General features: G+C 38.6%; 1 protein-coding gene across 5 annotated transcripts in view; it reads right to left on the reverse strand.

Moving 5' to 3' along the window:
- Positions 1 to 5981: 5981 nt before the first annotated feature.
- Positions 5982 to 12572, reverse strand: part of specc1la (sperm antigen with calponin homology and coiled-coil domains 1-like a) — a 73115-nt gene continuing 66524 nt past the window's right edge. For all 5 annotated transcript variants that reach the window (XM_088618607.1, XM_088618604.1, XM_088618605.1 and 2 more), the window contains one exon: positions 5982 to 11093. In XM_088618607.1, the coding sequence (XP_088474733.1) occupies positions 11004 to 11093 (90 nt within the window). In that variant the 3' untranslated portion in view covers positions 5982 to 11003. The remainder of the gene's footprint in view (positions 11094 to 12572) is intronic.

Consider the following 12572-nt stretch of genomic DNA (forward strand, 5'->3'; position numbering starts at 1 on the left):
TGTGCTTTCTGCTGATACTCGTGCCTTAACGTGTTCTCTCTCGAATGAGCACACTATACAAGAGGTGGGAACGGGCACTAATAGTACAGTATGGTCAGAGTTTTGTACTTAACCTTGTTAACACGTCCAATGATGTGTTACCTAAACGATTACGTAAACTCAAAGAAAAATAAAAGAACATCTAAAGTAACTCCTCAGTTTCCTGAGAAACACTGTACAGCCCTAATGCTAACAATCTTGCGTGTATAAAGCATGGCTTTATGTCAACAGTGAGGTGCCAGTGGTGACGTTTAGATATCGTATTAATATTAGATATCGTTTTAAAAGTCTTGTCGCTTGAACATTTTAAATTCCCGGTGTTCATGTTGTGCAGAAAACTGTCAAACGTTTGACTGTGAGATGGAGTTAAACGTCTTTAATTTTTATCTTTGCCAAGACTAACACCTTGGACACACTGGCCTGCTGCGATCAGTGTGATATTCAAGCACTTATTTTATTTTTTTACTCAAAGCAAACGCAACCTGCCGAGTTCTACGAAGCGGCTGTGGCAATGGTTATGAAATTTTGGCCATACCACCACTACTTTTGAATTTCAGAAACCCCTGTCTTACAGTAAACACAAGAGTATGAAAGTTTTTTTTTATAACTGATCTTTTAAAAATATTTTAAAATTTATTTATGTATATTGAATCAGAAGCCTAGGGGTCTAACACATTGTTTTTGCCACAATATGTAAACAATTTGTGTGAAAATTGACTTGCTTAAAAGTCCATATGCAAATGCAGCATATACAAATGTATTAAGCAGCTGAGGTAATTAACCCTGTGGAATTTATAAAACCTTTCTTACCTTATCTGTAACTGCACTCGCATAGGGTACAATTGACAATAATTAGTATATTGTATGCCACCTTGTACCAATGTTAACTAAATGATAATTAATCTCAATAAAAAAACCATGTACAGTATTTCCTCAATTTCCCACAAAACACACAAGACATCTTGTTAGCTTTAGTACAGTACACGTGTTATATTAATGTCAACAGAGAGTAATCGAGGTTGTCAGTGCTAATGTTTAGACAGCAGCATGGCCACCTGTAGCCTGATCTCATCAGATCTCAGAAGCTAAACAAGGATGGGCATAGTCATCTATCTGGGATGTGATCTCTAAGGAAAACCTGGAGCTGCTGTCCTTCAGATGAGACATTAAACCCAAGTCCAGACTTTCCCATAGGAGTATGGGTGTCAACCCCACCCTCCTGGCTATATTAGGACTGCACAAATGGGATTTCACAATACACTCATCTACAGTATACTCCCCCTTAATTATACTGGTGTTATAATTTCTCTCTTTCTTGCCTGATCTAATGGTATAATTAAAGGTATGACTGTCACAATATTTTTTTTTCATTTGGCCGTCAAAGGACTTTTTTCGTCTTTCTCCTGTAGTGCTCGCAATGCTCTAGCTTGAACATGTTTCTAACAGTTTTTGTCAATTGGCATCAAAGAATTATGATGCACAGAAATAAGCTTTTTCTCCAGACATGCACCGAGCAGAATATGAATTCCAATTTCAACAGGCATGAATGAAAATCCTTCAGAGCCAATTGGGCAAGAACACGGTAAACGCTAATGTGAAAACAGCAATCGGAGAACAGCTATGAACCACTGACATTAACCACTGTGACCTCTGAAATGTTCTAATAGAAATGGTTTAATTTTTCCTGAATGTGCCACTTCACAGATTTGCTGTGTAGGGCGTCATCGAACAAAACAAGGCAACAGCAAACCGAGGCCGTAAAGATTTTTATGTATTTAAAGAAAAATCTGTGCTGCACAGTTAGCCTCAGTAGTTCTAAAAGGCACTATTTTATTGCAGAGCATGAAGCACATGTTTTCACATAATAAAAGGCTGAATGATATCGAGCATGGGACTAAGGTCAAGTTTGTGTCATGAACTACAGGGCTTTTCTTCACAAACATGTGACTGAAGTCTACAATGTAGGCCTGACAAACAAAGTCTTCCAAAAAATTGCCCACCCACTGAAAGTGGACCATGATTCAAGACTAAACCAAGAGAGCATTAGTTTACAAAAACAGACTTACAGACTTAAAGCACTGGTCCATTTTAAATATAAATCCTCCTTGTCATTAGGCGAGCATGAGGATTTTCAAGTCCACATGGAATTTGACAGGAAGCCAGTGCAAGGACTCCAGGATAGGAGTAATATGATCACTTGCAGTAGACCTGGTCAGGATTCTGGCTGCCGAATTTTGGACGTACTGCAGTTTGTTCAATGTAGATTTAGATAGCCCAGCGAGTAGAGCATTACAGTAGGCAATTCAGGAGAACACAAATGTGTTGATCAGCTTTTCAGCCACAGTTAGTGATAACATAGGGCATTGTCTAGCGATATTTCTGAGGTGAAAAAAATATGTTTTGAGAATATACTGCACACGTGGGTCAAATGTTAAGCCAGAATCTAATATCACCCCAAGGTTTTTCAATTTAGACTGAAGCTCAAGTACAGAACCATCTACAGACAGGGTTACAGGACTGGCTTTACAAAGTTGATGGGGGGTGCCAATAAGCATGACTTCAGTCTTGTCACAAAAAAAGCTCTAATTAGAAAACCAATTTGCTTGAATAATGGAAAGGTCAGTCCAGAGAAGAGGATCAAATGATAATATTAGAAACTAAGCTTTAAATGATGATTGACTCCAAATTTGACATAACTAGCATCTTTATTTCCCCAGCGGGCAAACTGCCTACATTATAGCAGATGAACTAGATGGGCAGTTTGCCCGCAGTCAGTCAACAGGTTAAATCTTACCTTGAGGTTTTCAAAGGCGAAGTTTCATCAAGCTTCCCATCGTGAAAGCTGAACTGGATGGATTCACAACAAACATTTTATTTGTCCACAATCGCTTATGTGTTTATGTACTGTACCTCACGCCGGAAAAAAAATATATTGGCTAAAGTTGTTGCAGAAAATATCTGAAATCTAAATTGTAAAAACTGAATTTGAAAAGTCAACTTTCACAATCTGCAATCCTGATAAGATTAACTAATTGGATATAAGCCACCAAATATCAGAGACTCTAGTCAGGCATAGAGCTTCTAAAATAAAAGCAATGAGATTACAGCAGTAAGGGCTTTTTGCTGTAGTGGATATCCCTCTGTCAGGGCCAGTTTCTCTCCATTGTTCATTCATCTTTTCAAACTCTTGCCCTTTCCTGTCTGCTTTCCCCCTTCAACAACCTTGTCACTCTCTGTTTGGGCATCTGAACAGGATGAGAATGAACTCAAAGAGTTGCAGTTTCTCTCTCCGTCTTCCCTTTAAGCCCAGTCGCTCTGCCCCTGCAGGCTCCTGGCTCTTTTCAACTCTCCTTCTGAAAGCACTCATTAATGACTTGTTTTGCTAAGGCTCCAACTCTTCTAGGTGTTGCTGGTGTGATCTGCATTTTCAAGTTCATCCCGAGTGGACTGTTCCTCTTTGAATACAACTGGTATCTGTTCTCTATGTTAATCTATAAAAGTAAGCTTTCAATTAGTTTCAAACTCTAGTTGTTTTCCAGCTACACATTTCACCATATAGTTTGGGCTATATTGAAAAAGCACAACCACCCAGTGAGCAAACAGCTCTCATTGCTCTGCTTTGTCTTTGCAATATTCATTCCCACACCTGCATTCCCTTGTTCATTCTACAGCAGCACCTCTGTGAAGACAAATGTTCCCCCAAACCATTTCATATTAGGTCAGCTACAAATGATACAAGATAGGTAAATATAGGTGGTTGTGAAAAAAGTACATAAAATGTGTTTTTTCTTTTATTGCGAGCAGTATATATTTTCAGTAACTGTTTTGAACGTGTATTGGTTAAACTAGATTACAAGTCTACAAATAGGAAACAGGCAGGACAAAATAATTTAAATCCTGTAATATACAGATATAAAAAAAACTAAACTGGAACTTCAATCAAGGAGCCTTTATCAAATTTGATGTCAACAATTGAACTGCAGTTTCCTATATACAGTACCACTTGTTAAAAACCCAGACAAAATGGAAACTGTCCATCTAAACTCTACTTCTTCAAATGACCATTTAGCAGCAGAATAGGTAGAGTATACTGTGGACATAGGACCAAACGTGTTGAACAGTCAAGAAATGCATAGATCAACATCTACCTTTGTTTGTGATGCTCAGATGTTACCGGCACAAAAGAAAGATAATATAGTACTGAAGATCTGTATGTTGACTGCTGTTCAAGTTGGTGAACAGATTTTACAACACAGCACATTTTACAGATGTTCAGGTGGGGAGCTGTGTCAGCATGCGTAGGCTGCAAAGGAACAAATAAATAGGTTTATTCCATGCTGAAAAAAAGAAGAAAGAAAACACGTTTCGGCCATGGAGCCTTCTTCGGGTGACACACCTGACGAAGGCTCCACAGACGAAATCTTACAGATGTCATCTGCAGCAGTTGTCCATAACATCTTAGAAGCATAATGTTTAGAAAAACATGAAAATCTCAAATATGATTAAAACAAAATGCCACTATTTAGATAGCAAGAAAAACAAAGAAAATGCAACTGGCATTACAGTTAGAAGCACTTATGTGTACAGTATAATGGTTATGTGTTGTAATTAAATCCTGAAAAAGCTGGCCTGTTATCAGGTTTCATATCCAGTGTTCACGAAAGACTGAGATTTGTACTATGTTTTTATTCTTCCACATTGTATCTTCAGCATGTAGTGATCATGTAATATAATAACTGACAATATTTGTAAATATCTGCAATATTGCTATGCATCTGCAAAGATGAAAGGAGCTGATGTTTCAGTCTCTCCATGTGGGCTCAGATGTTATTTGAACTCCTCTGGCTAGGATGAACTCGAAGACAGCTTCTACAGCTTTCTAGGAGCAGTTGGAGTGCAACACCTCTGATTGAGCAAATTATTTAGTGAATGTGTGAAGTGTAACAGGGTTTGTCCCTAACTAGGGCTGAACACCAACACTGTACCTGAACATCGTGAATTTGGTTGTGTTTAAAACAGGGGTTAGGAACTGCAGGACCTCAAGGGTGAGGCCACAGAGTTGTTCCTGATCATAATTACTGAATTAAGCTAATTAATTGGAATGTAGCCCAATCACCAGTTTCCCCATGAGCTTCTAATTGAAAAGTAAATCAAAATACATGCACACCCCAGGTCTTCTAAGACTGAAGTTGCTCATCCACAATTTAAAATGATTAAGAAATGCAACAACAGTGAAAAGAAAAGGCAAGAAGACAATATTCTGGGCATGGTGTCACAGCAAGAAAAAGGATCTTAAAATGAATTTGGAGAAGAAGACGAACTACTGCTGGATCAATAGAGACAATCTTAAATTTGAAGAAATGGATTTCAGCGACATTCTTACAGATATGGGTTTTCAAAACAAACAAAAACAACGTCTGGGATTTCCTTGATTTGTATCTCACCAGTCACCCAGAATCCAGTCTCATCTTGCTGCAGGTTTATCCCCCCTGATTCAAAACTAGTAAAGCTCATATTCAATACGATCAGCTAATAGCCTTCTGTCAGAGCTTGTGCAATTATTCAAATAAGAACAGCAATTAGGATATCACTCAAGGGACATCCTTGAAATCCATCCGTTGCCCTGTAAGCATATATTTTTTAAGGTACTTTAAATGGTTTCAGGGACAGTCGCAGCACATTTTATGGGAAACCTTAAACGGTCAATGAGCAGAATTCTGGAAAATCTCGGGGATCAGTGTAATCAACGACCGCAAAGAACGTGTCCATCGTGGAGAAATGTCGCCACCCTAAAAAAAGGCTACAAAAAATCTTTTTGACAAAGATTTGCCCAAAACACAGTCAACTCTCCGGAGCAAAGCAGGCAGAGTGATGGAACAGAACATCACATTCTTTCACATTTCCAACACGGCTTATTGAAAAAAAAACACAGGAAGTCAGAGAAGTGTTGAATGATTCTTAGCTGTTTGTATCAGCTGAATACAAAGGCAAGAACAGAATTATAGATGGGTTTGCCACAGGTTTAAAAAAGCGATACATAACTTAAACATTCTAATAATTACTGTCATACCAATGCCTGGAAGGCACAACTTAACATAGACACTCAGACAATGAAAACAGTCTTATCTTTACACATTCAATACAATATACTGAACATGAGAAACTAACATTCTACACTTCCAATTTTGCAGCTTTCAATTTTGGTGGTTACCTGTTTCCGTTGTTACAGGAGATTATTGACAGAGCACCAAACCCTCTTGATTTTGCTCTGGGAGTGAAAATCCAGGACTACTGTATGTACACTGGAGAGCCACACAGATGAAAAGTAGCACTAGCTTGTAAACCCAGGTCTGTCATTTACACACATTTGCTACGAGGCTGGTCTCAATTGGGTGCACCTCCAACAGTACATTCTTCAAGTGGGCTTGCGCAAGTATGGGATTACCCTTCAGATCAAAGAGAAAGCACTCAGAGAAAGCTGTGTATAACACTGGGGCAGAAAAAACAAATACACCTGCCCAAAATCTACTGCTAAATGCCCTTTCAATAATTACTAAGATGTCAAGGAGGGCATGTACTGAATTATTCTGAAATCCCAAACTGCTCCACTTCCTTCAGCTAACCCCAGAACAGTCTTACATGAATAGTGGAACATTCATTTGCTATTCCTGGACAAAAAAATGTTTAGGGCCACCTTCATAATGCATTTTAAGGCACTCAAAGTTTTATGATGCTATAGATGATATCAATACATTTGCATTAGTATAATTCATTAAAAAAAATTGAAATGTTTGCAATATAAAGTCAAATAGGGAATGTTTAAAGTTCCTATTAAAATAAATCTCTATTTTCATTTTGGGAAATAAATATAGAACAGGTTTTCACCTTGACATGGTGGTATAAGGTTTCATTAATACAGTGTGTAAATACTGTACTTTGGTTTGGATCCACAAAATGAAATCTGGCTAAAGCTGGTTTTATCATAATCTCAAATTCCTTATTCTTTTCAAGTGCAATCTTGAGCCATTCTGTCACCTGTAAAAAAGATCATTTTATTTTTTCTTTAACACCTTAGTGCATAAAATGAACACTGTGCTAACACTTTTATGCATCCAGCCTTCAATATTTGTGTCTTATTTTCAGGGGTTTCGAGCCATGATTCTGAAAAACTACTAACTCAACAAGTTTCCGACTTCACTCAGTCCCTGAATGAAGATTTTTTTAAAACCTACAGGACTGGGGTTTCTCCTGGACCACTGCTGGAGGTAATTATTCTAATGCAAATGTATATAACAATGTAAAGTACAGTGGGGATTTGTGTTAAATAAATCAGAGATAAAATGTTGGAACAGTCACTGGCGGTTCCAACATTTTATCTCACTGCAAGCCACTTCTCCTACCAGTTATGCTGCCTCCTTCAAGGAGGATGTTCAAAGCACTGCCATAAACCAGAACAACAGAAATCACAGCTGTGTTCAGGTATTTCCCCTTCTTCTCAGATGCAGCCAGATGTAGAAAGGAGCAGCCTTCTTCTCTCAGACAGACATCTGCTTAATGCTAGATATTGTACAGTAAATGACATCTGCTGGAAACATATCTTATTAATATAATGCTAACCTTCCTGAGAATATGGAAATCTACATAAGATACCTAGAATAAATATGTGCTTCCTAAACTAAAAAAGTCTCATTCGTTTTACTACCAGAGAAGCACTAGGCTAGCCGTTACCAGAGAGGACGGGAGTGGTAGTGTGGAGCAGTGGTTAGGGTTCCAAACTTGTAACTGGAAGGTTGTGGGTTCAAATCCCAGGTGAGACACTCCTACTCTACCAGTGAAGAAGGTGCTTCACCTGTGCTGCTCCAGTACAATCCCCAGATGTATAGATGGGTGCAAATGCTAGATGTGCTGGATAAAAAAAACAAACTAGGATTTTGACAGGATACACGTCCACTGGTATTGTAAACTGCCTACTGTTAAGAAAAATAGGAATCATAAAATGTATCATACAGTATACTACATATACTGAAGACAAACTCTTAAAGCTAGAAGGGGGAAAAATCAAGTTCAGCATCAGCAACATTTCTTCCAAATTCAGTACAATCATTTAATCTACATTTCAGCAAGAGAGGTGCAACAGAGGAAGACTAAGTGGGCAGAAGTCCTGGATGGTACAGCATTCCCTCAGGCACACTGATAATTATCCGTGAGTCTCTTTTCTTGCCATCACAAAGTAATTTCAGTGGTGAGAGTAACTCTTCTAGTCCAGATGTGTCCCCCCCAAAAACAGAGAGCCAGCAAGGGGTAGCTTATATTCTGGCACCCAGGAAAGGGCAGAAAATTCGTAGTGTCACACAAGTGGCAAGAAACAGCTGCACATTTTGTCAGCTGAAACTGAGCCATTTTAGAAATACAACAGAAATCTGAACTCTAAATGAAACCAGCCAAGGCTCAGTCAAAACCTATGGAAACTCCATGAAATAAAATACAGTCATTCGTTTTTCTTTTTCCATTTCCCCCAACACTGTTTCATATTAGATAGAAGATCCTGTAGATTGCAAACTAGCGAGGAAGATATTTAATCTAATAATGACGGTAAGAAACAGTTCAGTGGCTGCCACTCTTTAACCTTTAAAAATTAGTACTCTCAAAGGAGCAATTCCAGTTAAATCATAACTACCAGCATCAATAAGTCTTTTTTATGGTATTGTTTTCTTAATTCTGTAGATAATGGGAATGTGATCACTGTTTATTTAAGCAAGAGCTGTCTGAAAATTTGACGGCTTTTCTTTGAAGCAAGCATTTTCAAAACACTTCAAACAGGTACAAAGTGGTGTCAAAAAAGTGAAAGAGCACACACTTTCATACACGCTCTACATTGCAGAAAGTGATCTATCTTTATCTGTAGCTACACAAAAAACAGAAGCAGCAGCACAGAAACTTGTCTCAAGTCACCAGGACGCCTTCTGAAGACATGGGGTTATGAAAAATCTGAACTGAAGTCAAAATAAAGGAAACTCTTCTCTGTGCTTTTTCATCACTGAACTCTTAAAAAAATCATGTTTGTTCTGAATAAAAGATTCTTTATGTTTTTTCAGTTGTTGCAAGAATTATGTTATTATTATTAATAGTAATGTTTTATTAAAGCAACATGGCTCCTCATTTTAGTTCTTTAAACAGTAGATGCAGTTTATCTGTGTTACTGTATTCATCCACAGTAAGACGGTACAGTATCTTCTCACTTAACAAAAATCTTTCCTACAGGAATCCATTCTTTTTTAATGCTGCCTAACGTAATGACAATCACTAACAATTTAAGAATAAATGACTAGTCTATAGTTCTTGAAATCTGTGAAACAAGAATTTGTCAATAAATATGCAGAGATATTCAAATCTACAACAATGTAAAGCTTCCAGGTACGAGTAATGCCAACTACCTCTGGACAATGTTTCCCTCAGGTGATATGCATAATCACAAATGACAGTATGGCAGACTGTACTGCTCCCTGACAGCTGACAAGCAAGTTACACAAGAACCGGAAACAAAAGCAAGAAGTTCCAGGAAACATCTGCATGTGAAAATAAGGCAGTCATGCAAGCACAATCAAGCGTCTTTGTGGTCATGCGGTGTTGCACTCACGGTTAAATATACCCTTTCATAAACTAGGTCGGTCAGCAGCTGAAGGTGTAGCAAGAGAAAGACCGATCCAATCGATTCAGCTAAAGCACTGCCAGAAGAAAATCTGAAGCTGTCAGGTGACTAATGTAGATTCAATTTTAAAAGGTAATACCTGAATGTTCTGACAACGGATGATAAATAAACTTTGTTTTAAAAAAAAATCAAGAATGTGTGCGTGGGTTAGCCGTCTAATACCTACTACATCTGACACCACTTCTTCCTCTCAGGGTATGAGGCGACAACTGACTGGAGTGGACAATATTAGTGGCTAATAAATTCCACTGGTGAAAGCAAACAAAAATATATCACTGAACAGCTCCAAGAGCTTTGGGTTCCAGATGTGAGAATATGGTTTCAATGCAGAGTTCTCTCTCTTAAAAAGGCACAAAGGTGGGATTTTGACTTTCACAAACTAAGAAAAAACAGTCTTAATGAGTTTATCAACAATAGCAACTCATCAAGAGTATCACAGGAGTGCAAGCTGCAGAAATGTAAGCTTTATGTTGAGGGGGAAAGCAAATATCTAGCCACAATTTACCTGAACACGTACAGGGCTCACAATGTGCAATAGTCTGTGAAAGAAAATCCAAATATTTATTGTTGGGGCTTATCCTTATAAAAATATACTGGACAAAGAAGCTCCATTGTCTGTCTAAACACAGGTACTGCTTAGTTTTTCCTGTTACAATCATTTTTTATTGGTTGAGTGTGGTCAAAGTCTGTGCTTTTCTTTGTTTGAGACAAGTATTACATTGTCAATGTCAGAAAGACAACAGCGCTGAGACAGTTTTTTAAGTGGCAGCTGAAGAACAGAAGACGAGACAAATGTGGAGTCGACCTTACGGACAGCTGTTTGCCTGACAAAGGGACAGTGACTGCTGTTCCTTCTGGTGCTACAAGGGGGACTTGTGTTTTTTCCTGCCTTCCTGGCTAATCGAGAAGATCAGAGCATAGCTGCACTGAGAAGGTGCACTGCGTGATTGCTGGAACGCTACCGCAAAAATCCCAAATGGCACTTTTCTCCTCTGTTAAAGCTCAGTCCCAGAGTTCTTGATAAGGAGTCTTCCTGATTACCCTGATTAACATGCTCAGACGAGGGGCATCAGGATTTGAGCGCTGAGAGTGAATGAGAAGCATCTCCGCCTTAAGTCCCTCTCGGCTCTGCTGAGCGGGGCTCCACGCTCGGGCGTCGGCTGGGGGATGACAATGCTGCTGTGCTGTGGGCTGCTGCTGCCTGTGTGTCGGGTAGCGAACTCGCCGGGGGCCTTGGTGTGGAGTGCGGGCACGGTCAGGTCTCGAAGTATTTGTAAATGGCCGTGACGTAGATCATGACGCTCTGCCAGTCGGGTCGCTCTGTGTGCACCATCTCGTTGATGTCCTGCGGTCGCCAAGAGACAAACATCATTAGACTTTCTGTCACGGTGTTCGGGCTGAGCCATGACTGGTGCAACCAAATACAGCACCGAGAAAAAAAGAATGAGAAAAAGAATTCATCACAGTTAGTTATTGGTCACGGTTTGCTCTTCAGATTTACAAAACATTAAATTAAAGGACAAGACATTTAAAAGAATAAGGATTATGCATTATCAGTACTATTTAATCACTTAAGTTGCAATCTGTGTATTGTGATACATTAGTGGTATTCTACATGCCATATACACAAAAAAACAGTTTCAGGTAGGCATATCAGCCAGATCTGTGTTTCCTGAGGTTGAAGTCCAATCTATCGACATCCCAGTTCACTGTGTGTACTCAGAAAGCTACAGCTTGTTTCTTTTTCTCTGCTTCAACTTGTACATCCTGCACCAGTCATTTCAAAGAAAATCATTTTCTCAACACTAAGAAATGGAAAAAATCCAATAACAAGTAGTCTCCTATTGTGATGTGTATAATGGCGCAGTCACTCAACAAGATAGAAATCAAGGAAAGAAAGAGTATACAACATCCTAATCAATTTTTTCTGTGAAGATGGTATTTATATCAGTGTATATATATTTAAACTCTGACAGACCTATGACACTGATCACAAAGGCAGCTGAATTCACTGAACATCCTCATGATGCTAAAACTCCTGTAATTAACTTAGGTGTTTTTCAGTAATAGGAGGACTGTAGAGATTGAGTTATTGCCATGACAAAATTCCATTCCATAGCAATGCTATTTTAAAAAAAGGGTCATATCAGAAATACAAAGAACAGAATCCCTGATTAGAACACAGAAGACATCCTGGAATAGAAGGAACAGGACTGTTTCACTGGGAAACTAGTTTCTAGTACATTCCGTGTTGATGAAAATACATTTCAATTTGATTTTTAGGCTTGACAGAGAAGCAACCGAAAATTAAAAATGAAACAAAGCTCAAACCGCAAACACCTCCTCCATCTCAGTTCAGAAATGAAAACGCTTAACTACTACAGCAATGCAGGTAAAAACAATTTTACAGAAATGAGAAACACTATTTTCTCAATAATAGTATAGTAACTGTTTAACAGTTCCAAGAGGATCACCTAATCAAGTGCAGACAAGAGCTGTCTTGTATCTGAGCCAGAAAAGCCACTTCTCTTGAAAAAAGTAACACCGCAATTCTGCACTTTAAAGCCAAAGTAAATGAGCACATTTCTCTTTTGTGCTAATCTTTATCCATCAGCAGGTCACTTTTAGGTACTTGGAGTTTCAAGAGGGCAGTAATGGAAAACTATCCATCTTTCCATGCTGAGCATCTGGCTGCCCTTGTGCGAAGTGACACAGGTTAGCCGTGCCGTTAGAAAAGAGTGAGCAAACTGAAACAACACATTGTCCATTCTGTCTTGACAAAATCTACTTGTTGTTGTCAAGTACTTCCTGAAGTTGGATTTTT

Source organism: Lepisosteus platostomus, chromosome 24 (genome assembly GCF_059453375.1).
Source record: "Lepisosteus platostomus isolate fLepPlt1 chromosome 24, fLepPlt1.hap1, whole genome shotgun sequence".
Lineage (NCBI taxonomy): Eukaryota > Metazoa > Chordata > Actinopteri > Semionotiformes > Lepisosteidae > Lepisosteus > Lepisosteus platostomus.